Source organism: Balaenoptera physalus, assembly GCF_965194825.1.
Source record: "Balaenoptera physalus genome assembly, chromosome: 15".
Classification (NCBI taxonomy): Eukaryota; Metazoa; Chordata; class Mammalia; order Artiodactyla; family Balaenopteridae; genus Balaenoptera; species Balaenoptera physalus.
Genome location: NC_138894.1, coordinates 14,213,784 through 14,238,344, shown reverse-complemented (window position 1 = coordinate 14,238,344; position 24,561 = coordinate 14,213,784). Strand labels below are relative to the sequence as shown.

Genomic DNA, 24,561 nt, shown 5'->3' with positions numbered 1-24,561 from the left:
GGTTGAGCAGAGAAACAAATTTTTACCATATCTCGTTGCTGCCCCCTCCCCTCTCTCTGCACTGAGATTCGATCCCATGCCCTGGACCTGGTAGCAAGTCTTTGCTCAAATGTCATCTTCTCAGAGGGCATTCCGTACCACCTGATTTAGCACAGCCTGCCTACAGATCTGAGCAACTTGGAGGGATCTGGCTGTCTTTCAAAATAAGATGATACTTGCATTTCCAGTGAAACTTCTTCCCCAGACGATGATGCAACCTTGATAAACAGGCTAGAGCCACTTAGGGCAGAGGTGAGGGAGCGCAACGGTGAACCCCTGGGCCCTGAGGCCTCAGCCTACCTTTTCACCGCCACTCCGGGGCCCCGGACCTCACCACGACAGCTCCAGCCACACTTCCCAGGCTGTGACCTGAAGAGAGCATGGTGATCACCTCCTTCGTTCATTCTAAAATATATATTGAGGGAGATCCTGCTGGTCCAGTGGTTAAGGCTCTGAGCTTCCACTGCAGGGGGCACTGGTTCAATCCCTGGTGGGGGAATTAGGATCCCGCAGGCCATGCAGCACGGCCAAAAATAAAATAAAATAAAATAATAAAATATTTATTGAGGGGTACTTCCCTGGTGGCGCAGTGGTTAAGAATCCACCTGCCAATGCAGGGGACACAGGTTCGAGCCCTGGTCCGGGAAGAACCCACATGCCACGGAGCAACTAAGCCTGTGCGCCACAACTACAGAGCCTGTGCTCTAGAGCCCGCGAGCCACAACTACTGAAGCCCGTGTGCCACAACTACTGAAGCCCACGCGCCTAGAGCCCGTGCTCCACAACAAGAGAAGCCACCGCAATGAGAAGCCCACGCACCGCAAGGAAGAGTAACCCCCCCTCACCGCAACTAGAGAAAGCCCGCACACTGCAACGAAGACCCAACCCAGCCAAAAATAAATAAATTAATAAATAAATAAAAAAAAAAAAAAAAAAAAATATTTATTGAGCACCTATCAGACACTATCCTCAAGGCTTTGGTTATACCAATGAACAGATGAGACAAAGATTCCTGCCTATTCGAGTGGGAGAGACAGACCGTAAGCAATAATACTAATAAATAAGGTAGGCGAAGAGGTGATAAAAGGAAAAGAGCTGGTTATCCGAAGCGCAGGGCAAGAGGGAGGTATCTGTGCTAAGTAGGGTGGCAGGAAGGTGACATTTGAGAAAAGACTTAGAGGTGACAGTCACATGTTTCTCTGGGAGAAGAAGGTTCCCAGAAGAATTAAGCAGAGGCCCTGAGGCAGGGCCACTCCTGGAGTGTTCGAAGAGCAGGAATGAGACCACGTGGCTGGGAACTTGGAAGGAAATGAGGTCAGAAGGAATGAGGAGGAGGGTGCCCAAAGGGCGCAGGGCGTCACAGGCTACCCTACGGACTTTGGCTTTTGCTCTGAGATGATATACCTTTGCACAGTTTCAGATGGAGAAGTGACAGATATTCTGACTTACATATTTAAAAGGATCCCTCTAGCTTTTGTATTGAGAACACACTCAGGGCGGGAGGAAGGAGAAGCTTGGAGAGCAGGGACGAGGCTGTGCAGAAACCCAGGTGTGAGGGATGGTGGTTCCTGCTGGATTTGGTAACAGGAGGTACTGAGAGGTAGAGGGATTGTGGATATATTTTGAAGAAGGAGCCAATGGGATTTCCAAATGCACTGGATATTGGGTGTGAAAGAAAAGCGGGGTTAAGGAGGCTCCCAAGGTCTTTGGCCTGAGCAGCGGGCAGAAGGGATCTGCCTGAGTTAGGGAAGGCAGGGGTGGAACAGTTTTAGGAGGAGAATCAGAAGCTCAGCTCTGAACACGGTAATATTGAGATGTTTCAAGACATCAAAATAGAAATGTTGGGACTTCCCTGGTGGCGCAGGGGTTAAGAATCCACCTGCCAATGCAGGGGACACGGGTTCGAGCCCTGGTCTGGGAAGATGCCACGTGCCACGGAGCAACTAAACCCATGTGCCACAACTACTAAGCCTGCGCTCTAGAGCCCACGAGCCACAACTACTGAGCCCGTGTGCCATAACTACTGAAGCCCATGTGCCACAACTACTGAAGCCCGTGTGCTACAAGCCCACACGCCTAGAGCCCGTGCTCCGCAACAAGAGAAGCCACTGCAATGAGAAGCCTCAGAACCTCAATGAAGAGTAGCCCCTGCTCACCACAACTAGAGAAAGCCTGTGGGCAGCAACGAAGACCCACTGCAGCCAAAAAATAAATAACTAAATAAAATAAATTTTATTTGCTGGGTACAGAATCTTTGGAGTTGTTCTCTTTCTCCATTTTTCCGATCTGCATTTCCCTCCTTTTTCTCGCCAGCACCTCACACTGCTGTATCGAGGTCACGGTGTTATCTTCAATGTCTTCTTCTGGGAAGTAAGAGATTTGACTTTGGACATGCTCCGCAGCCAGCACAGTCCCAGCAGCAGTGTCCAGGCCTCTGGCCTTGGAAGACTCAGGAGGGCAGGTCCCCTTATTGCACAAACTTGTCCATGTCCTTGACATTTTTGCTGCTTAATGCTTTTTAGAGTGACACCCTTTCCTTCTGTCCAGTTGAACTGACACACCTTGCATCCCATAATTTCTGGCCCATCAGAGAAGGAGGAAAGGATGTAAATTACTTGGATCTGACCTTGTTTCGTATGTCACCACCTCACTGGTAAATATTCATTGGGTTAGAAAGAAATACTACTGTGACACTCATAGGCTCCCAGACTCTGTAAATTCTAGATCATCAGGGGCTTCAGAAATAGGGTCAACAACTTTCAGAACTTTATTTCCAAATAAGTTAATATTACAAACCGCAGTCAACCAAAAATGAGGAATTCCGCCAGGGCAGTGGTTCTTGCTTGCATATTGAAATAAAATTAAAAATCAGTATTTTAAATTTATTTATTTATTTTTTAATTTATTTTTGGCTGTGTTGGGTCTTCGTTTCTGTGCGAGGGCTTTCTCTAGTTGTGGCAAGCGGGGGCCGCTGTTCATCGCGGTGCGCAGGCCTCTCACTATCGTGGCCTCTCTTGTTGCAGAGCACAGGCTCCAGACGCGCAGGCTCAGTAGTTGTGGCTCATGGGCCTAGTTGCTCCGCGGCATGTGGGATCTTCCCAGACCAGGGCTCGAACCCGTGTCCCCTGCATTAGCAGGCGGATTCTCAACCACTGAGCCACCAGGGAAGCCCCCTAAAATCGGTATTTAAAAAAAAATACCCATGCTGGGTCTTACCCCAGGAGATTCTGATTTAATTGGTCTAGGGTGTGGCAGCAGGACTTTTGAAAAGCAGCACACTTTATGGTAAAAGCTAGCTTACTTTCTTTCAAGATTATTAATTTCTTTAGAGATCTGGCTTCTATTTGCACACATTCTGCCTGAAAGTTTCTGATGGTATAAATGAGGTGCTTACCCTTTGAAGGTAAGTGCTGACTGAAATATTTATTACCATTAATATAGTGATTATCTTTATCATCCAAGTCAGTATGTTCAGTGACAAGCACAAAAGCCTCAGTTCAACCATCAAAGGTGAAAAATGATGACCCTCGAAGACTCTGCTTTCTGGTTCACATACCCACCCCTCACCTCCACACACCTTTGACTGGCTTTTCTTTTTCTTCCAGTTTTGCTACATTTTAATGGTAGGTTTTTTAAGGGATTAGTTTTAGGTCTTGTCAGCAACATCAAACAGAAGGTACCAAGTACTCCACAAGGTACAGAGCGCTGCCAAGCACCTCAGAAAATGTACGTGACATGGCGAACATGTGGTTCTTACCCCCTGAGGAGCTTACAGTCCGGGGGTCAGCAGGTGGGCTGGCAACTCACAGTCTAAGAGTTGAGTGAACAACAAAGTAATTTATTAAGGCAAATTCTTCATCCCCTCAAGCTACTGTGGATGGAATCATTTTGGAATTAAACTAATCAAGAGAGAGGCAAGACTAAATTTGGTTGAGAATTCTTCAGGCTCATATAGTTTTTTAACATCCATCATAGTAAACAGAACTGACCTAACAGACAACTGAAAGTGGAGACTAGGTCTCTTGAAGTGCAAGGGCTAGAACTTGACTGTGGTTACTTACTTTAAAAAGCAAACATACTAAAAAAAAAAAAAAAAAAAAAGCAAACATACTGAACTGTATGACTAGGCTTATTACACTACTTTAAAAATAGGCCAAGTACTGGCACTGCGTTCCCCTCATGCTAGCATTGGTCATTTAAAATAGTGAATATTAAATATGTGGGCCCCACATCTAACCCACAGAATGCCCACCCCAAATCTTAATGTTCTGTGTATCAAATATCCACCTCGTGTGTACTATGAAAGTTTTATTTATGCCCCATTATTAAGTCGAAAGAATGTAAATAGTCAAATTTTAAAAAGCTAATGACCTGCATATTTCCATATGGATTAATGGCAGTATATCTACATAGGAAATAAATGGCAATCCTATCTACCTATATAAAAAAAAAATAGAATATCTCCAGATTTGCATACTCACCACTATAAGAAGAGGTAGGCGGGTTTTAAGGTTTCACAATCAGTTGTCAGAAAAACAGCAGTTATCCCTGTGGTATCTTGTTAGCATCTGACTCAAATTATTTTTAGATTACATGATTTAGAAGACATTATAAACCCACAAAGAATTCGTAATTAGTCTGAGATGGTTCCATCATTAACCCCAGAATCACTATCAGAAAGAGTGATGTACGATGTGATGTAGAAAGAAGCTAATCAACATGACTAAAAATACGCTCACTTTCAGAAAAACAATCTGGTCATCTGGAAAAATCACAGCTACAACCTGCGAACACGCCCATATGGGATACTGATTTGGCCAAGGCACACTATTTCTAAGCAGGAGAACCATGAGATCAGGGTGAATCAAGGCCGTCTCCAAGGAGCAGCCTATAAATTTCCAGACTGACCTTGGGCAGCATAATTGGTCCAATTCCTCTCAAAGGCAGTTTCATACTATCCTACCCACATCAACCCAAAGTCTGACATTAACTCGAAAAACCGAAGAGCATGTTGGAGCAGAAGTGGACAGGTGTGCAAACTCTAGCACACTCTTATTGCTGTATTAAGTGTGAAGGTGAGCACATTCCACCCACAACAGTTTCGTTCCAGGAAGCGGGGCAGGGGTAGTGGCAAATTAGAAAAGAGGCTATTCGTTGCACAATTAATAGAAAAGTGAAAACGTTTCAAGATCTACAATAAGCCTGTATCCAAAGGAGTCTTTTACATCAGTGACGTGCTGGACTTTGAATTCTGTGCTACAGCTTTGTAATGGACTCACTCTGGCCTGCTGGCCTGGGTACGGCTTGCTTCCTGCCTGTTGAAGGGTGAATAGGCTACACAGAGCTAGGATGGTTTCTACTGAGTGGTAAGATTCACAGAAGTTCTAGGGTATTCATGTCACGATCATTCCTTGTGCAAAGTTTGATGCAGATGAAGATAAAGTGGTTTCTTGGTCAGCAATTGCAATTTCTTTCTTTTAAAGTCAGTGGGTTTCTTGTATAGTTCTATTACAATTGGCCCAGGTTTAATTTCATCCATCTCCATGAAAGCAAAACACTTGGTGCTGGTAAACCTTTTTTTAGGCTTGTAGTGTTTGAATTCAAAGAAAATAGCTGCACCTTTGGTTAATTTTTCAACATGCTTCTGGAGCTCCATGTCCACATTAAAATGAACATACATATCTTCTTCTCTTGAAGCCAGCAGAGTATCTTGCACAGGAGTTAAATCTATGCCATTCAGATCTTTTACACTAACTGTGATATAGGGATCAATGCATTGCCCAGCATCTTTCAGGCCAATTTTCTCAATTCTGATAGTGAGTAACGTCACTCCTGGTTCTGATGGCAACCTTGGTAATAAAGTATGGGGAACTCTAGCAGGAAAGGCATCAGGAGACCCTGCTCTAGCACCACCCTCTTCTTCATCTTCTTCAAATTCCAAATTCTCTTCTTCACCAGGTGCTAAAATTCTTCTTAAGGGGACAGGCTGAACATCAAATGGGAATTCTTTATTATATGTAAGAATATTCTTTAGGATTGGTTCTAGCTTCTTCAGATCCTCCAGTTTAAATTATTCTTGGGACCGTGTGGACTGTAAAGCTGCACTTTGTAATTCCAAGCATGTTGCCATTTTGCCCATGATTCTCTTTTGTTCTTCGGTGAATTCAGAATTACTGTGCTGAGCTTGGGCCTCTTTTTGTAGGTGTCTTGCTAAAATCTGATACTCCTCTATCGCCTCCACCAGCTGGCCCCAAGAGTCGAAGTTGGAGCCTCTCCTAAAGCTGGCACCCCAGCGCTGCAGCAGACTTCGGGTCACCTCCGACATGGCCAGTCCCCACCCCGTCCCCTCCCGCCCCTACCCCAGCGAGGCTGGGCTCTAGGGCGCCATCCTCCCCGGACCTGGCCCCTGGCATTCACAGGGCCAGGAGGAACCGCTAAACCACTGCTACCACCCGCCAAGGAGCTGCCCAAGCCCCTTTGCCGCCAGAGCCGAACTTTGCGGCTCTGAAGCTTTGACTGGAATTCTGCCTCCTCAGAATCCTGACGTTATCAGCTCACTCAACCCCTTCAGCACTCACACACGTCCCCCCAACACTGCCGTCTGTCCCTCCCCACACTCTTCCCAATGCTTCCCCCGCCTTCATGCCCACCACTTCTCATTGGCCTCCTGGGTTGAATGTAGCCATTCTTTGTGAACGGAGTCAAGCATTTTGAAGGCATTCTTGTTACTTTAATACCTCCACCAATGGTGGCTACGGTGGGAGGTGGTGATGGCATCAGTAGCGACAGGCAGCAGAGGTGGTCAGGATGACGCTGGCTGCTGCTGAGGCAGCCGTGACAGAGGGCAGCAATGGCAGCTGTGGCCACAGGCGGCGGCCACAGAAGTGAACCCAGTGGGTGAAGCAGGCAAGGCAGCTGATCTTTGCTGGAGAGCTTCCTCTCCACCAGAGCCCACTCTGCCTGGTGTGTGGCAAGTGGGAAGTGGCAGGGAATTAAAAATCCATCCCCTTGGGACTCCCCTGGCGGTCCAGCGGTTAACACTCTGCGCTTCCACTGCAGGGGGCACGGGTTCGATCCCTGGTCAGGGAACCAAACTCCCACAGGCCAAACTAAAAAAAAACAAAAGACCCCACAAAAAACAAAAAAACCCATCCCCTTAAGTAGCCCTCAACCAAATGAAGGGTGTACAAATGCCCTCACCACGAGAGTGGGAAGCCTATTTCCACTGCTTCCCAGAGTTGCCCAGAGAATGAAGCTGTTTCCCACAGTGATACCTTGTTTGCAAATGCACCTCTGATGTGCTGCCTTCCCTTCCCTGCCTCACTTCCCACAGCTCTACCAGTACTTTCTGGGATCATCTCCCAAACCCTTGTCTCAAAGTCTGTTTCTGGGGGAATCCAAGCTAAGATAATGCATCATAGCCAAGGATTCAAGCACATATGGCACATCAACAAAAACTGACCATATGCCAAGCCAGAAAGTCTCAACAGATTTCAGAAGAATGAAATCATATAAAATATGTTCTCAACCCAATTGCAATTAGGCAAGATAACTAGAAAAATCCCCATATGTTTAGAAATTTAAAAATACAGTTTTAAACGTCTAAATAATCTGAGATCAATGAAAAAAGCAAAACAGCCATGCTTTGGGGAAAAAGTGCATATATTAGAAAAGGGAAAAGGCTGAAAGTCAGTGAGCTAAACATTCAAAAAGGTAGAAAACAGAAAATTAAATCCAAGAAAAGAAGGTAATAATAAAGAAGAGATTTAAATTAAAAACAAATATAGGAAATAGAGAGCACCAACAAAACCAAAAGCAGATTCTGTGAAAAGAGGAATAATATTGATAAACTCCTGTCAAGACTCATCAAGAAAAAAAGGAAGAAGACACAAATAACCAATGTCAGAAATGAAAAAGGGGGCAATTCCCTGGCAGTCCAGTGGTTAGGACTCCACACGCTCACTGCCGAGGGGCCGGGTGGGAACTAAGATCCCACAAGCCACATGGCTCAGCCAAAAGAAAAAAAGAGAGAAATGAAAAAGGGGCCTTTGTTACAGGTTTGACAGACCTTAAGATAATATGAGGATATTAAGAACAAATTGATGACAATTTAAAAATTCAGATCATGTGAAAAATTCTTAGAAAAATACATTTTACCCAAACAGACGCAAGAATAGAAACTATGAAGTTTTTATGGGTAAATATGGGCAAAAATTCTTTGCAGGCAAACGCCATCAAGAGGTGGAGTCCCTTCCCCGCCAAAAAAGAGGCAGAGTCTCCAGGGCCTTGAATCTGGGTTGGCCTCATGACTTACTTCAACTAGTAGAATGTGGTAAATGCGGTGACGTTGTTTCCATTTTTGCTCTCGTGGACCCCTGAGACCCACCATATAAGGAAGCTGGTCTAGCCTAGTGGAAGACAGGCCTGTTAGAGATGTTCTAAAACGTAGTCTCCACCTCCATTTTGTCTGCTCTTATCACTTCTTTCAGTCACATGGAGAGAACCCCACCCTAGCTTACTCAAGTAAAGACAGGTTGGCTGAAAACATACACAGAAGTCTGAGGGCTCAATCCACAGCCCAAGGAAACTGGAGCTGGGAACAGAAAGCCACCAGGACCCAAGCAGCCCTTCCAGGGACAACAGGAACTGATGACAATCCTCTCTCCACAACCTGGGTTTTCTTGTTTGGGCCACATGGCATCCAAGGGCCCCTGCAACCCTGACTGCATAGGACTCCCACCCTGGCTGCTAAGCCAACCAACAACTTCCTCTGTTTTAGGTGTCAAATCCCCAGGAGAGACTCCCAGCTCCTTTTTCCAAGCCAGAGCACAAGCCTTAGATTTCAAATGGCCGGTCCGGCCGGCGCTGACCAGTCACTTCCAGTTTCTGTAAGTCTGGATCACGCTCCAGGGCAGGGCAACTTATCGGAATGGTGAAGCTCGGTGCAGGCTCTGGGCTCTCTCTCTCTGCATACTTGCCTGTCTACCCTCTGCCCTTTAGGACCTGCCCCTGCAGGAAGACAGATCAACCAGCTATGCCCACGGAGCCTGTAATCCTGCAGAGAAACATTAAGAAGCTGCAGCAGCCACTGCTGGTACCTACCCGATCCACTCAGCACCCTCTCCTGTGTGCCGAAGGCTGCTCACTTGACTTCCCACTGCTCTCTGCTCAGGGCCCTCTCTTGGTGGCAGGAGGGCACTCGACCACGCATAGGGCAGTCAATGCCCATGAAAACATCCCTCAATGTCAGATGGGGAGTTGGTGTACATACACCCCAACTTCCTTGCCCCTGGGATGGGAGAACTGAGGTATGTTCTGTGCCGTCTCCCAGAAGTCCCAGGTGGGACTGAGCCTCAGTTGCCCACAGCAGTGACCGGCTTGGTAATGCACCTTTTACTGCCTGCCTTCCTCTCTGTCACACCTCTCCACTTCCCTACGAGTGTTCCTGGAATCATGCCCCCAGATACTACCTGTACTCAAATTCTCCGGGTTGGACTCTGGAAGGATGCAAACCAAGACAGAAGAGAAGTCCAGTGCAGCAAACTCTAAGCCACATCCGTCAATGCAGCTCTTTTCAACACAAAAGCCAGTGTTTTCACCTGCATTGCCTCATGCCCATGTCTATTGCTCAACTGGTTCTGAACTCAAGAGGGAAGGAGGTGTGTTATTTATTGCCCCCTAAGCCTCCAGGAAACACTCAATGAAGACTTGTAAATGCTAGAGTTAAAGTGAGAAGGAGCCCTTCTCCGTATCCGTGCGCCAGGAGACAGGAGATTGATGTTGGCAGAGCTGAGGGGGGAAGAGGGGTCGCCTTAACCCTGGTGAACAGACAGAGCAGCTTGCCCCATGCCCCAGGCCCCTCCTTGGCACACTAGGTGAAGCTGGGGAACAGGGCCCCGCAGGTGCTGAAGGCAGGAACCAAAGCCTGGTATAGTCTTTATTTATTGTGAGTCTTGATGTCCAGGGAAGCCAGGCCCATGTCCACAGCCCTCAGGACGCCACCTGGCCATTCTTCAGGGGTGGAGGCATCAAGTGCAGTCACTCATGTCCAGTTCTCCTACGGTCTGAAGGGTCCTCAGGAGGCAGGAAGTGGCTGTGCCTGCAGAAAAAAGCCACAACGACATCTACTAGCACCTCTTGTGTGCCTGGCACACACAAGAAAAATTAAAAACAAATATATGAAATAGAGAGCACCAACAAAGCCAAAAGCAGATTCTGTGAAAAGATTAATAATATTGATAAACTCCTGTCAAGACTCATCAAGAAAAAAAGGAAGAAGACACAAATAACCAATGTCAGAAATGAAAAAGGGGGTAATTCCCTGGCGGTCCAGTGGTTAGGACTCCACACGCTCACTGCCGAGGGCCCAGGTGGGAACTAAGATCCCACAAGCCACATGGCTCAGCCAAAAGAAAAAAAGAGAGAAATGAAAAAGGGGCCTTTGTTACAGGTTTGACCGACCTTAAGATAATATGAGGATATTAAGAACAAATTGATGACAATTTTAAAATTCAGATCATGTGAAAAATTCTTAGAATTTCCTGGCAGTGGATGCAGCAGACACACATCTCTGACTCTAGGGAGGGACAGACAACCAGTGAACAAAAATGTGTCAGCGGGTGAATCCTATGAAGAAAACTACATCACGGTACAGAGCAGAGGTGTGCGGAGCGGGAGGTACGAGCAGCACTTCACGCTGTCAGCTGCGTCAACACAAGACGTCTTTATAGCACGTTTTATGAGATGAGCCTGTGTGCTTGCTATCGTGGAGGCTAGAGAAGAGAGGAGGCCTGAATCTCACTGCCCCCAGTCAGAGAGGGAAAGCTGCGGCTGCGATGCCGCCACCGGGAAGGAGAAGACGGTGAGGAGGAGCCGGGTGTGGGCTTAATGACTCCGAGCGCCCTGGAAAACCACAGGCTTTGAAGGGGACAGATGTGACCCAATTTCCCTTTTTAAAAGTTCCTTTGGCTACCAGCGGGGAGACAGAGAGTAGCGGGGGGCAGGACAGGGGTGACCCCAGGAAGACCAGGGAGAGCCTTGGTTGCTCATTCCAGGAGGGAGGGAGCAACTGGCCCTAAGATAGGAAGGTGGGGTCTTTGTTCAGATGCTCAAAAAACTTGCAAGAAGTATCACCAAAACAGAATTAATAAACTAGTGTGAACAGTATGCAATCATTACTGCATATTTTCTGAAAGTCCATCTCACGGGTGTCTGCTCTTGGAACCTGAACCTTTCACTTATCTGTGCCTTATTAAAAAAAAAAAAAAAACCCAATGTCTACAGAGCCTGGTAGAAGGGCATTTCCCCAGTCTTTAGCCAAGAACGCCTCTGAAACAGGCGATGGGAGGGAAGCAGTTACAAGGCAGTAAAATATAAGCCATAGTGGAGGGAGCACAGGCATCTGGGAGGATGGAGATGGGCCATGACGGGATTTTCTGAGGGAGGTGACATCGAAGCTGGAATAAGAATTAGCCAGATGGAATAGGAAGGGCAGTCCCGGCAGAGGGAAACAGTGAGATAAAAGCCTGGCAGCAGGAGAGACCGGCATTCGAGTAATTGCATGTTCACTGGGGCACGAAACACAGAGCTTGAGGTGGATGTCGGGTAGAGGCAGGGCCTGAGGCCATATCCTGCAGGGCCCGAGAGGCTGTGCCGGAGGGTAGACTTGGCCTGGTCAACGCGAGCCATGAAGCAGTACGCAGTCAGAGTTCCTTTGGGATCACTCTGGGACCTTCACGGAGAATGGACTGACCGAGGTAAGACAGACAGCATGGAGGTCCAAGAGAAGGCTTCCCTTCTGGGTGCGAACAGAGAAGATGGGGCCCCAGGAACCGAGAGAGGGGCTTGAGAGGGAGCTGGTGAAAGATGTGACTTTTGCCTTTGGAGCTTGCAGGCCAGTGGGGGAGACAGTAAACATCTAAACCAGCGTTTCTCAACCTTTTGCCCCCACAAGGAGTCTTTTTAGACATTTTTAAAAAATTGCACCCATCCATGACATTTTAATACCATAGATATACTGTGTATCCGTTTAGGTACTGTATACATTAAAAACAGTTAAGACGTTTTTGCCCCATCCTTACCCCCATTGCCCATACAGCTGAGAGGCAGTGAGGAAGAGAAACGGAGAGTGGGTAAGGGAGGAGGGGGATCAGGTCAGCCTGGGGAAGAACACAGAGAACCAGCAGGAACCTGGGATTCTGTTCTCAGTGTGGATGAGAAGTCACTGAAGAGCTTTAAGCAAAGGTGTAATGTGACTAGTTTTCAGTTCCTAAATGTTCTCTCTGGCCACCGCACGGAGGCAAGGTAAGAGGGGATTCAGGGAGACCAGGGAGAAGGCTGGGGCAGGTATCTTGGCTGTGGAGGGGTGGAGGAGATGGCTGGACTAAAGCAGGGACTATGGAATGGGTAAGAGGGGAACACGTTCTGATGTTCTGGAAGCGGGATGCGTGGTAAAGGTCTGCGTGGGGCTGAGGCTGACCCCAGGGTCTTTACTCTGAGCAGCTAGAAAGATGAAGGGGTGGGATGAGATGCTGAGCCGCTGTCTTACCTCTGCGGTAGAGGGTGTGTGTGTCGGCTGCACCTGCTCAGCACACTGCAGGAAGCGGCGCACATGTTCTGCGCAGTTGCCCACGGCTGCCTCGTTCTGTCTAAGACATTCCTCAAAGGCCTCAAAAGGCTCCGCACAGGCCTGGCGGATCTGCCGGATGACTGGGCTGCAGGGGCAGGGCATTTCAGGCCCGGGGAGACTTCCACCCCACTGCCCACCAACCCCCCCCCACAAACCTGCCCCGTACTTGCCCACACTCACTGGGCGGACGTGCACTGAGCAATGCTCATCTTAAGGTGGTGACAGTCTCGTTGCCATGACTCAGGCTTGGCTGCCACGCACTGGCCATACTGCTCCAGCTCCCGGCCACAGTAGCGAGCAGTGACCTCCAGGGCTGCCTGCCTGTGGGACGTGACAGTCTGAGGATAATTCCAGGCAGTAGGCAAGAAAGGGAGCTCTGATCCGAGTCTGGGGTGTAGACTCACCCCAGAGTGAGTATACAGTATATATACTTTTAATGTATACAGTACCTAAACAGATATACAGTATATCTATGGGGTCTTGGGCAAATCTCAGAGTCTGAAGGGTCCTGGGATAAGGTCAGGGAGGTAGAGAGGTAAGGCATGAGCCTTGGGGGTTGTGGAGCAGGCTGGAAGCTTCTGGGGAGATAGTGGAGGTCCTGCATAAAAGGTCTGATTATTCCAAGGCAGGCTGTGGAGGTCCTGGAAGAAGGGTCTGGGAGTCTAGGCATCCGCCAGTTTAGGCTTGGGAATCATGCAGAGAAGGCTTAGGGCCTTAGAAGTAACACCTAGAGTTTTCCGAGAGAACCTGGGAGCCCTAAATGAGTTCGAAGGCCCTAAAAGTGAGGGTTAGAGGTCCAAGGGGTGAGGTCTTCGGTCCTGGGGAAGGGTCTCTTGACCAGAGGGTCTTAGAGATGAGACCTGAAGACAGGGGTACTGAAAGTGAGACTTGAGGCCCTGGGGCCGGTTTGGGGGTCCTGGGGTGGGTCTCAGGGTCCTAGGGGCATGATCTGGAAGCCCTGGGTGAGGCTGGGGCTCTGGGGTAAATCTGGAGGGTCCTACAGATAAGCTCTTCAAGTTCTTGGGAACAAGGTCTGGAACTCCAGCGTGAGATCAGTGGTGTCTAAGAACAAGTCTGTGGGCCCTATAGGTGAGGTCTGAGATACTCGACAGACCCGGAAGTTTCAAAAGGTAAAGTCAGATGATCCAGGGGGAGGAACCTGGAGCTCTAAAAGGACGGCTCTAGGAGTCCTAGAGGTCCTGGGAGAAGTCTGGAGTCGTAGGGTTGCAGGGTCAGGGACGAGACCCGGGGTTTTGTGGGGCAAGTCTTCGGGTGTTGAGAGCCTGGACCTGAAAGTCCTTCCTTATCACCCGAAAGAGGGGCGGAGCCTAAACGCTCAGAGGGCGGGGCCTGAACACGCGGAGAACTGGGGCTCGTGAAGGACAGCGCTGAATCCTAAGGCTCGGATCTCCAGGGAACAGAGAGGCCAATCCTTCTTCCCGGAGTCCTGGCCTAAGTCCAGATCACTGGGGAAGAGAAAGAATACGGGGGCAGGTACGGAGTAGGGGCTCCCGCTACTCACATCTTGAGGCCGATGCCGGAGGAGGATCAATGAGGGAGGATAGCCCCGCTTTTTCCGGTATCAGGTTGTCATGGCGGCGCCCAGCCCAGCCCTCCTTGCCTCGTATTTTCCCGGTCGCAGAGCAGACAGGCAGCCCCGTTCCCTTTAGGCCCAACCCGTCATGGCGGCGCCCTACTTCTCCTTCCGGCCCCGACCGCTAATGGTGGCGCCTTGCGTAGCCACTTTCCGGCCCCAGCCGGCTCGGTACTTTGTCCCCTTCCATTTCCGGCTGGCCCTGGCGGCCCGGGAATTCACCGGAAGTACTGGGAAGAATCGCGGTACCTCCGCTTTAAGGGGAGTCCGGCGCCGCTGTGTGCCGCTCCTGTACTTGGCCGCAGCCGCACGCGCCTTTAGCCGCCTTACTGGAGCTGGTGGCCAGCGGCCGCCGCTGCTGCGACCCCTCGACATGCTGCCGTTCGCGGCTTGGTTGGGCGCTGTGGCTGCGGGCTGCTGGGCGCCCGGACACGGAACCTGACACCTGATGCCCCTCTGCACGTTTTGCTCTGCGCATGCGCTCATTAGCCTCTGGGGACGCTGGTTGTACGCGAGGCGGAGCGGGCGGGAAGGGGGTCACCCCGGGAGCAGGAGAAGGAAGCCTGGACCTCTTGTCTACTCAGCCTGGGTTACCCAGACCGTGTCCCCTACCCCTTGGCATAAATTATGAAGCCATGGTGGACGTGAGTTTTAGTCTTGGCTCCCTGCCACCTTGGGGAAGTTAGTTCTCTGTAATTCTTCATCATATGACAACGTTTCCGCCTCCTCGGCTGTCTTCAGGTATGAGGCTCCGTGTGAGTATCCCTTGGTCAGAGAACTGAGCGTCAGTCCTGCTGTCTTGTGTGCAGAGGTTTTTCCAGACCCAGGGTGAGCCAAAATGAACATAAAATGTAGTTAATCGTAGTGGCTTAGAGGAACAAGAGCCATTTGTGAGCAAGTGACAGTTGATTGGAGTCTCATGTATGTTACCGAACTGAAACAGCACAGCTCAGATGGGACTGGACCCCATGGGCTGGGACTCGAACCCACTGTCTTTTAATGGAGATCGCACACCTGGTCTCAGGACTTAAGGAAGCTCAGGTTTTTTCTGTCTGGTTGCCGAAAGAATTCAGTGAGACACAAAGTGATAGGAAAGAAGTGGATTTATTTAGAGAGATACAGTCCGTAAGCAGAATGCAATCCATCTCAAAAGGGGAGACTGGCCCGGAAATATGGGGTGGTTAGTTTTTATCAGCTGGGTAATTTCTTAGGCAAGTGGGAGGAGCATCCTAACTATTTAGGGGAAGGGGCGGGGATTTCCAGGAATTGGGTCCCTGCCCACTTTTTGGCCGCCTGTGGTCAGCCTCAGAACTGTCCTGGCACCTGTGGGCGTGTCATTTGCATATGCTAGTGTATAATGAGGTTCAAGGTCTCCTGGAAGTTGAATCTTCCTCCATCTTGGGCCTGATCGGTTCTAGCCAGTTTTTGTCATACCTGCAACGGCTATGTCATTCTTTTATTTTTTTATTTATTTGTTTTGGCCACGACACACAGCTTGAGGGATCTTAGTTCCCTGACCAGGGATTGAACCCGGGCCCAGGGCAGTGAAAGCACCAAGTCCTAACAACTGGACCACCAGGGAGTTCCCAGGGAAAGGTTTTTAAAGACAGGGTGAGGGAGCGGGGTTGTGGGGTGTGTGATCAGCTCCAGACATTCTTCTCATTGGCTGGTGGGAGTCAGCATCGTCAGCTTTCTGGTGCCAACCAGTCTGGGGTCTACGTGCCTCCATCTGGTGAGGGTCTCAGTATGTGCAAAACAGCTCAAAGTACACGGCTCAGAATATTATCTGTAGCCCCTGAGGAGGAGCTAAAGGGCCTTGACTTTGTTTAATGGCTAAACGATTATTATTTTGTCTTGTTTGAGTGTTTTCCTTTCTGCATTTTCTCACTTCTCTGATTAAATGTACTCTTTGGAACTCGGGGAAGGCCCAGGAGGCTAAAGTTTTTCTACAGACAGAAGGTAGGCAGAGGACATGGGGAGGAGGTGTGTTCTGGGAGGGCCCCAAAGGGTCGTGCTTGTCTGTAAAATGGGGGTGATAACAGTGAAATTCTCCACATAAGACATAGTGTATGTGAGCGTTTTAGCATGGAGCCTGGAAGAGAGGAAGGGAACAGCGTCAGCATCTCTTCTCTTTGGCTTCAAATGTAGAGTAAATTCTCAGGTTTTCCCTTCCTGGGAGAGTGAAATCTTAACCTGTCCTATGCCCTTCCCCTGAGTCTTATTCCAAAATCCAGGTAATATGCTTCCTCCCGGGAAGGGTTTCAAACGTCTGACACTCATGCCTCCAAACTTCTAGTTGCCTTTTGGCCTGTGGCTCAAGAGTGTAACTAACTTCCTCTCTAGGAATCAAAGGTAAGGGAGACCCAAGTGACCCTAGGGTTTGGAGTGAAGCAGATCTGGGTTTGAACCTGAGAGCTCGGACAGAGTACTTCTCTCTGTGTTTCAGTTTCCTGGTAACAGATGTTTCAGGATTTCCTTGTGAGTAGAAACTGAGATGACATATGCAAAGCACCTGGTATGGAGCACTTTGTATTTTCTTTCTAGCCTTATCAGAGTTTGTTATGTTGACCTAAAACAAATAGGCTGCCAGTTGTCTCTCCAGCAAAAGTGGGTTTATTCGAGATCAGTAAAGAAATAACAGTTAACAGGTCTGCAACCATAGCAAGCCAGGTGCAGGTCCCAGCATAGCAAGGAGAGGAGAGCTCTTTTAAAGAGGGGAAAAGGAAATTGGGAGGACTGTAGTAAACAAAGAGTCCATTGGAGGGATTGGGAGTTTGAAGTTTAGCGGCTTTTTATTGGCGAAGTCCTGACAGTCTCGTCGGCTGAGTTCTTGCTAGGGAAGAAGAGTCTCTTCCTGTTGGGTTCAGTTATGTGTTAGGGTGTGAGTGCGCCCCCTTCTGACCTCCCGACTCTGTTTTAATTTTGGTTCTGTTTATTACTTGTTACAGTTATTACTGTATATATGTGTTGGCTTATTTTCTGCCTACTTCAAAGCCCTGTGAAGCCCATGAGAGAAGGGGCTGTGTATCTGTATCATGGTCACTGCTGGCTACCCCACAGCATGGGGCCTGGCAGAGTAGTAGTGGAATGAATGAAACAGCGTGCTCATAGGATTGCATGAGGATAATGATGAAATAAAATTGTTTTTAAGGCAGGACAAGAAAATATTTAAACATAAAATTCTCAAAATAAAAAAAGGAAAACAAAATTCTCTCTCTGCCCATTTGAGCCACTACCCCCTCCCTTTTATTGTGCATTGGGCATCTGCATTATACATCAACTAGATCCCCTAAGAAGACACAGAAATGCCTACTTGACAAAGATTAAAAAAAAGCGATTTCCTCCTGGCACCAGCAGAGTAACTCCTAGGAGATAACATTCGTTTCTCAATCCTGTAAGCAATCACGATGACCCACTACTCTCCTTGTTGGGCTGTGTAAACTGTCAGTATGTTACTTTGATGTATAAACCTTTGTCTCAAAAACTTATATAACTGTGCCTTGACCTCTAACAAGCAGAACAGTCCTCAGAACTTCCTGAAAGACTGTCTCCAGTTTTATAACCCTCAGGTTGGCTTGAGTAAAATTTTCCATGTCTTAGATTGACCACTGATTAATTTTTTGTTGACAGTAACATGAGATCCAGTTATTCACTGTTGACGAAAAACTGATCAGTTGATCTAAGAGAGAATTGGAAATTTTTATTTTATTCTTAAAAAATATTTATTTATTTATTTAGGTTGTGCCAGGTCTTAGTTGCAGCAGGCGGGCTCCTTAGTTGTGGCATGTGAACTCTGAGTTGCGGCATGCAGGAGGGATCTAGTTCCCTGACCAGGTATCGAACCCGGGCCCCCTGCATTGGGAGCGTGGAGTCTTACCCACTGTGCCACCAGGGAAGTCCCTGGAAAATTTTATTCGAGCCAAATTTGAGGATAATAACCTGGGAGGAGCATCTCAGAAAGTTCTGAGAACTGTTCCACCCTTTAGAAGTCAAGACACAGTTTATATAAGTTTTTTGAGACAGAGGGCTGTACATTAAATGATGTATTATTGACAGTTTACATAATTCCAGATTTGAGCACCATCACAGTGGGTCATGTGACCCTTTATAAGATCAAGAAGGAACGTAATTTTTTAAGGAGTTGTCTATTTATGCTAGGAGAATGTTGCTGTTTATGGTTGAGTAGGTATTTCTGCTGAGTGGGGAGGTTTGGTCAATGCATAATGCAGATACACAATGCACAGTGCGGTGGGGAGAGGGGAGACCAAAGGGCAGAGAAGAATTTTTATGTTCACATTTTTCTTGGGCTTCCCTGGTGGCGCAGTGGTTAGAATCGAATCCGCCTGGCAATGCAGGGGACCCAGGTTCTATCCCTGGTCCAGGAAGATCCCACATGTCGCGGAGCAACTAAGCCCATGAGCCACAACTACTGAGCCCACAGGCCACAACTACTGAAGTCCGCATGCTCTAGGGCCCGCGTGCCACAACTACTGAGCCCACGTGCTGCAGCTACTGAAGCCCGCATGCCTAGAGCCTGTGCTCTGTGACGAGAAGCCACCGCAATGAGAAGCATGCACACCACAATGAAGAGTAGCCCCCACTCACCGCAACTAGAGAAAGCCCGTGCACAGCAGCAAAGACCCAACACAGCCAAAAAAAAAATTTTTTTTTCTTGTCATAAATATGAATTTTATTTCGCACACTAATATGATACTTATTAAGTGCCATATATGTGCCAGGAACTGTTCTACCAGCTGGGGAGACAGCAGTGAATAAAACAGACAAAAATTTATACTGATAAAAAGTTAAAGAAGACAATTCAGGTGATACAAATTTTAACACTTCGTGAAGCAGACAGTCTGCAGAGAACCACAAAATGGGGTGGAAGGCAGGAGGCTTTTATAGGATGAAAAATAAAGAACAAGGAAGAGAGAAACAGAAAATATCTGATAGGCTCGGGCCACATATTCAACCTTGTTTGAGGTGAGAAGGAAGAAGGAAATAAGCCCAGAGTTGGCTTGGCATTTCGGGATTGGCTAACTGGACATACTGTGCTTCTGGTCAAGTGGAGCATTACAGGGATATGAAAGTTACCTAAGTTTCGGTTTGCAGGCCTGGCACCCAGGGCTGGATTGGCTCTATCTTGAGCCTGTAAAGTTTTATTTCAACAGTACCAGAGTGGATCTTAACATTCTAGTGGGAGAAACAGTCATCACAGTAAATAGGAAAAGCATATACTGGGCTTCCCTGGTGGCGCAGTGGTTGAGAGTCTGCCTACCAATGCAGGGGACACGGGTTCGAGCCCTGGTCTGGGAAGATCCCACATGCCGTGGAGCGGCTGGGCCCGTGAGCCACAATTACTGAGCCTGCGCATCTGGAGCCTGTGCTCCGCAACAAGAGAGGCCGCAATAGTGAGAGGCCCACGCACCGCGATGAAGAGTGGCCCCCACTTGCCACAACTAGAGAAAGCCCTCGCACGGAAATGAAGACCCAACACAGCCATAAATAAATAAATAAAATAAAATAAAAAACATCATTTCTCAGTTTGAAATCAAAATAACTGATTAACTTGTCTCTCTCTCACTCTCTGCATAATTCAATCCACCACACTGCTGCCAAAGTTATAAAAAAAAATTAAAAAACTAAAAAGAAAAGCATATACGAAATGAGTGATGAATGCTAAAGAGGATGATCAAACTGGGAAGGGAGTGGGAAGTGTTGAGAGGGTGACAACTTTCTCGGTAGAATGTCCAGGGAAGGTGTGATGATATGATTATAATAAACATATATTTGGTCTTCATCCACTGTCCAGCACAGAGCGCCTGAAATCCTTGGAATTTCCTACGAAATGAGAGCAACAAAGGTGTCTTTTGTTATGTTAATGAGGTGACTTTGGGGCCACACCTAAGGATGGGGGCTGGTTGCTAGGAGAAACAGCCCTGTGATTAGATGGTTGGAGCTTTCAGTCTCATCCTCCTGACTTCTGGGGAGAGGGAAGGGGCCAGAGGTTTAATCAATTATATATGGCCAGTGATTTAATTACTCATGCCTATGTAATGAAGCCTCCATAAAAACCCAAAAGGAAGGGGTTTGGAGAACTTCCAGGTTGATGAACACGTGCAGATGCGGGAGAGTGGCCTGTTGCAGAACTTGGAAGCTTCATTCAAGCCCTTTCCCCATACCTTGCCCTATGCACCTCTTCCATCTGGCTGTTCTGAGTTACATCCTCAGTTATATCCTTGGTCATATAGCAAGTAAAATGTTTTTTTCTGAGTTCTGCGAGCCACTTTAGTAACTTAATTGATCAAAAGGAGGGGACTGTTGAAACCTCCTATCTGTAGCCAGTTGGTCAGAAGCACAGATGACAACCTGGACTCAGGATTGCCCTCTGAAGTGTGTGTGCGTACGGGGGGCAAGGGAAGGCAGTCTTGTAGGACTGAGCCCTTAAGCTGTGGAATCTGATGCTATCTCTCAGTAGATAGGGAAACTCTGCCCCAATGGATTAACAGAAACTGGTGACTAACAGAAATTCTTGAGCTTGTCTTACAGAACAGCAGGTAAGGGAACAGCTTGTTAAAAAAGTTTGCGTGGGGCTTCCCTGGTGGCGCAGTGGTTAAGAATCTGCCTGCCAATGCAGGAGACACGGGTTTGAGCCCTGGTCCGGGAAGATCCCACATGCTGCAGAGCAGCTAAGCCCGTGTGCCACAACTACTGAGCCTGTGCTCTAGAGCCCGCGAGCCACAACTGCTGGAGCCCGCGAGCCACAACTGCTGAAGCCCGTGCGCCACAACTACTGAAGCCCCTGTGCCTAGAGCTCGTGCTCCTCAACAAGAGAAGCCACCGCAATGAGAAACCCGCGCACCGCAACGAAGAGTAGCCCCCGCTCACCACAACTAGAGAAAGCCTGCGTGCAGCAAGAGACCCAACATAGCCAAAAATAAATAAAATAAAATAAATTTTAAAAAGTGCGTGCCCAATGCACAGTGAGCCTAAATGAACTGAAACATTGAAGTTTGGAGCAAAGAAAGGTTTATCGCAGGGCCAAGCAAGGAGAACGGGGCCTTGTGCTCAAAAACCCCAAACTCCCCAATGGTTTGGGGGGGAAAGTTTTTATATTCAAAATTTGGGTTGAGGGCTGCAGGGTGTGTGACTTCCTTCTGATGGAACTTTTAGTTCCTGCTTTTGCCCCATCTTTTTTGTTTGTTTGTTTGTTTGCTGCACTGTGCGGCTTGTGGGATCTTAGTTCCCTGACCAGGGATCAAACCCAGGCCATGGCACGAGTCTCAACCGCTGGACCGCCAGGGAATTCCCCTGCTTTTGCCCCTTCTTAAGTGATTAATTGCTTGGGTCTCTTTTCTGAAACTTGAGAAACTAAGACGGAGGGGGGGGAACATGGAGGGGCCTGCAACTGGGACGGCCCTGTAGGGCTCCGCTCAATTTCATTAAGACTGGTTGAGACCACTGACCCTAAAATTGGGCCTGCACAAGTGTCGGATGAATGACTTTTTGATATCAGAGCTCTGGAAACTCCACCCTTAGATCATGCTAATGACCTGAACTAACTTTTGAACATGGATCTCATGAAGAAGCATGTAATTCAGGTATACCTGAGCAGAACACCTCATTTTTCCCTACCTGCAGCCACCCCTTCCCCATGCCTAACTAAGGCCACCCTGCTTCTTTTCTTTTTTTTTAATTAATTTATTTAGTTAGTTATTTTTGGCTGTGTTGGGTCTTTGTTGCTGCGTGCGGGCTTTCTAGTTGCGGCGAGCAGGGGCTACTCTTTGTTGCGGTGTACAGGCTTCTCATTGTAGTGGCTTCTCTTGTTCTGGAGCACAGGCTCCAGTCACGCAGGCTCAGTAGTTGTGGCTCGCGGGCTCTAGAGTGCAGGCTCAGTAGTTTTGGTGCACGGACTTAGTTGCTCTGTGGCATGTGGGATCTTCCCGGACCAGGGCTCAAACCCATGTCCCCTGCATTAGCAGGCAGATTCTCAGACACTGCACCACCAGGGAAACCCCTTTTTTAAAAAAATTTATTTATTTTATTTTATTTATTTTTGGCTATGTTGGGTCTTTTTTGCTGCACGTAGGCTTTCTCTAGTTGTGGCAAGCGGGGGCTACTCTTTCATTTTGGTGCGCGGGCTTCTCATTGCGGTGGCTTCTCTTGTTGCAGAGCACAGGCTCTAGGCACACGGGCCTCAGTAGTTGCAGCACATGGGCTCAGTAGTTGTGGCTCGCAGGCTCTAGAGCACAAGTTCAGTAGTTGTGGCACATGGGCTTAGTTGCTCCATGGCATGTGGGATCTTCCCGGACCAGGGATTGAACCCGTGTCCCCTGCATTGGCAGGCGGATTCTTAACCACTGCGCCACCAGGGGAGTCCCACCCTGCTTCTTTATCCCATAAATACCCCTTTGAGGAGGCAGATCTGAGACTTGTTCTGCCATCTCCTTGCTTGGCTGCCTTGTGAGTAAACTCTTTGCTGCAAACCTCGGCATCTCAGCGCTTGCCTTGCTGCATGTTGGGAAAATGAACCGAGCTTGGTAACAATAGGATCAGAATTCAGTTGAATTATAGGACACCAAGCTGGTATCTGGAGAATTGCTTGGTGGTGGGGAACACTCCATCCTTTGGAATTGGGTGCAGAACTTTAGAAGACTTCCCTGAGAGGGTACCATTGAGCAAAGGCCTAAGAGGGTGAGGGAGGGAGCCTCAGGGACAAGTGTCCCAGGCAGAGAGAACAGCCAATGCAAAGGCCCTTACCTGAGGTGGGAACATGCAGGATACATTCAAGGAACACGAGGACAGGCCAGTTTAGCTGGAGTAGAGGGAGCCATGTGGCGAATGATGAGGGAGATAGGGCAGCAGCAGGAGGCTGGATGGGTGAGACCTTACAGGCAATTATAAGGACTCTGGCTTATACACTGAGTGAGATGGTGTGAGTGGGGCCCTGGATTCTGTTTTTAGTGCACTTCGCAAGTTAAGTCTACCCATAATAGTGTTTGAGGCTTCAGTGAGAAGCCAGAGAGGCAGAAAGGAAGCCCCTCCTTTAGGCCAGTTCGTCTAGAATGGAGGTCCTAGAGGAGTGTCCTAGCACTCTGCTGTGTTTCAAGCAGAAACACTCAAAAACAGATATACAAAAACACAACTCCCCCTTGAATTAAAGATTCATTTAGGTTGGGCTTCCCTGGTGGTGCAGTGGTTAAGAATCCGCCTGCCAATGCAGGGGACACGGGTTCGAGCCCTGGTCCGGGATGATCCCACATGCCGCAGAGCAGCTAAGCTGGTGCACCACAACTGCTGAGCCCGTGTGATGCAACTACTGAAGGCCGCGTGCCTAGAGCCCGTGCTCCACAACAAGAGAAGCCACCGCAACGAAGAGTAGCCCCTGCTTGCCGCAATTAGAGAAAGCCCACGCACAGCAACGAGGACCCAACGCAGCCAAAAATAAATAATAACAAGAGAGAAGCCCGAGCGCCGCAACAGAAAGATCCCGCGTGCCACAACGAAGAGCCGATGCAGACAAAAAAAAATTCCATCCTCGACTCCAGCTTCTGGATTCCAGCCGTTTGCTAGTCTAGGCAGGGCCGGGAGGCCTGGAGGAGGCTATACCTGTAGGTTCCTGCCATGCTCTCAGGCCTGTATTAAGGTGCTGGGCAGGGGAGGATTTGGGGAAGAGGTGGAAGCTGTGGCTGTGTCCTAGAGAAGCTACAGAAACAGCCTTCCTGAGTGATGGCAGGCACACTGCAGGTGAAAGGAGGACGCGGTGCCCTCGTGAGGCCAGACTCGGACTCTTCTGCTCCCTGGGAGCAGGGGAGCAGCTCCCTCCTGGGGACCAGTCTTAGACAAGACCTTGGCCACCCACCCAGGGCAACTCCTTTCCTCACGCACTGGGCTGGGAGCTGCTGGGGCTCCTGTGGGCCTGGCCCCCTCCTCAGCACTGCCCGGGCCTTCCTTACCCGCTGCAGGTTCACGGGGTGCGAGGCTTAGAAGAGGTGCGGTTTCACAAGCTGCAGCTGATGAATGGGTCCCAGTGCCCAACTCCTTTCTCCAGGTCCTCCAGAGCTGTGGGCCAAAAGGAGGCCAAAGGAGGCGCACAGAAACCGGTCACAGATGCAGGGCATTGCCTTTTTTTTTTTTCTTTCTTTTTTTTTTTGGCTGTGCTGCAAGGCTTGCAAGACCTTAGTTCCCTAACCAGGGATTGAACCTGGGCCCTTGCCGGTGAAAGTGCAGAGTCCTAACCACTGGACCGCCAGGGAATTCCCTCTGCTTTGCCTTTAAAGTGCATTCGATGTTTCAAACA

General features: G+C 48.6%; 1 protein-coding gene and 1 pseudogene across 2 annotated transcripts; both read right to left on the bottom strand.

Moving 5' to 3' along the window:
* Positions 1–4,141: 4,141 nt before the first annotated feature.
* On the bottom strand, positions 4,142–6,408 carry LOC309643795 (axin interactor, dorsalization-associated protein pseudogene; annotated as a pseudogene). The gene has a single exon. The product of its transcript is annotated as an axin interactor, dorsalization-associated protein pseudogene (transcript).
* A 3,555-nt stretch (positions 6,409–9,963) lies between these two features.
* On the bottom strand, positions 9,964–14,372 carry CHCHD5 (coiled-coil-helix-coiled-coil-helix domain containing 5). Its single transcript, XM_082426935.1, has 4 exons — positions 14,190–14,372; positions 12,848–12,988; positions 12,587–12,752; positions 9,964–10,138 (listed from the first exon to the last, which is right to left on the bottom strand). Coding segments are annotated over exons 1-4 (333 nt in total). The 5' UTR covers positions 14,192–14,372; the 3' UTR covers positions 9,964–10,114.
* Positions 14,373–24,561: the final 10,189 nt, after the last annotated feature.

Bases quoted from the DNA above. Each gene is read 5' to 3' on its own strand.
- CHCHD5 (XM_082426935.1), bottom strand. The intron at 12,753-12,847 runs GTGAGTGTGGGC...CTGCCCCTGCAG, and splicing joins GCTCAGTGCACGTCCGCCCA to CCCAGTCATCCGGCAGATCC. The intron at 10,139-12,586 runs GTAAGACAGCGG...TTTTTTCTGCAG, and splicing joins ACACACCCTCTACCGCAGAG to GCACAGCCACTTCCTGCCTC.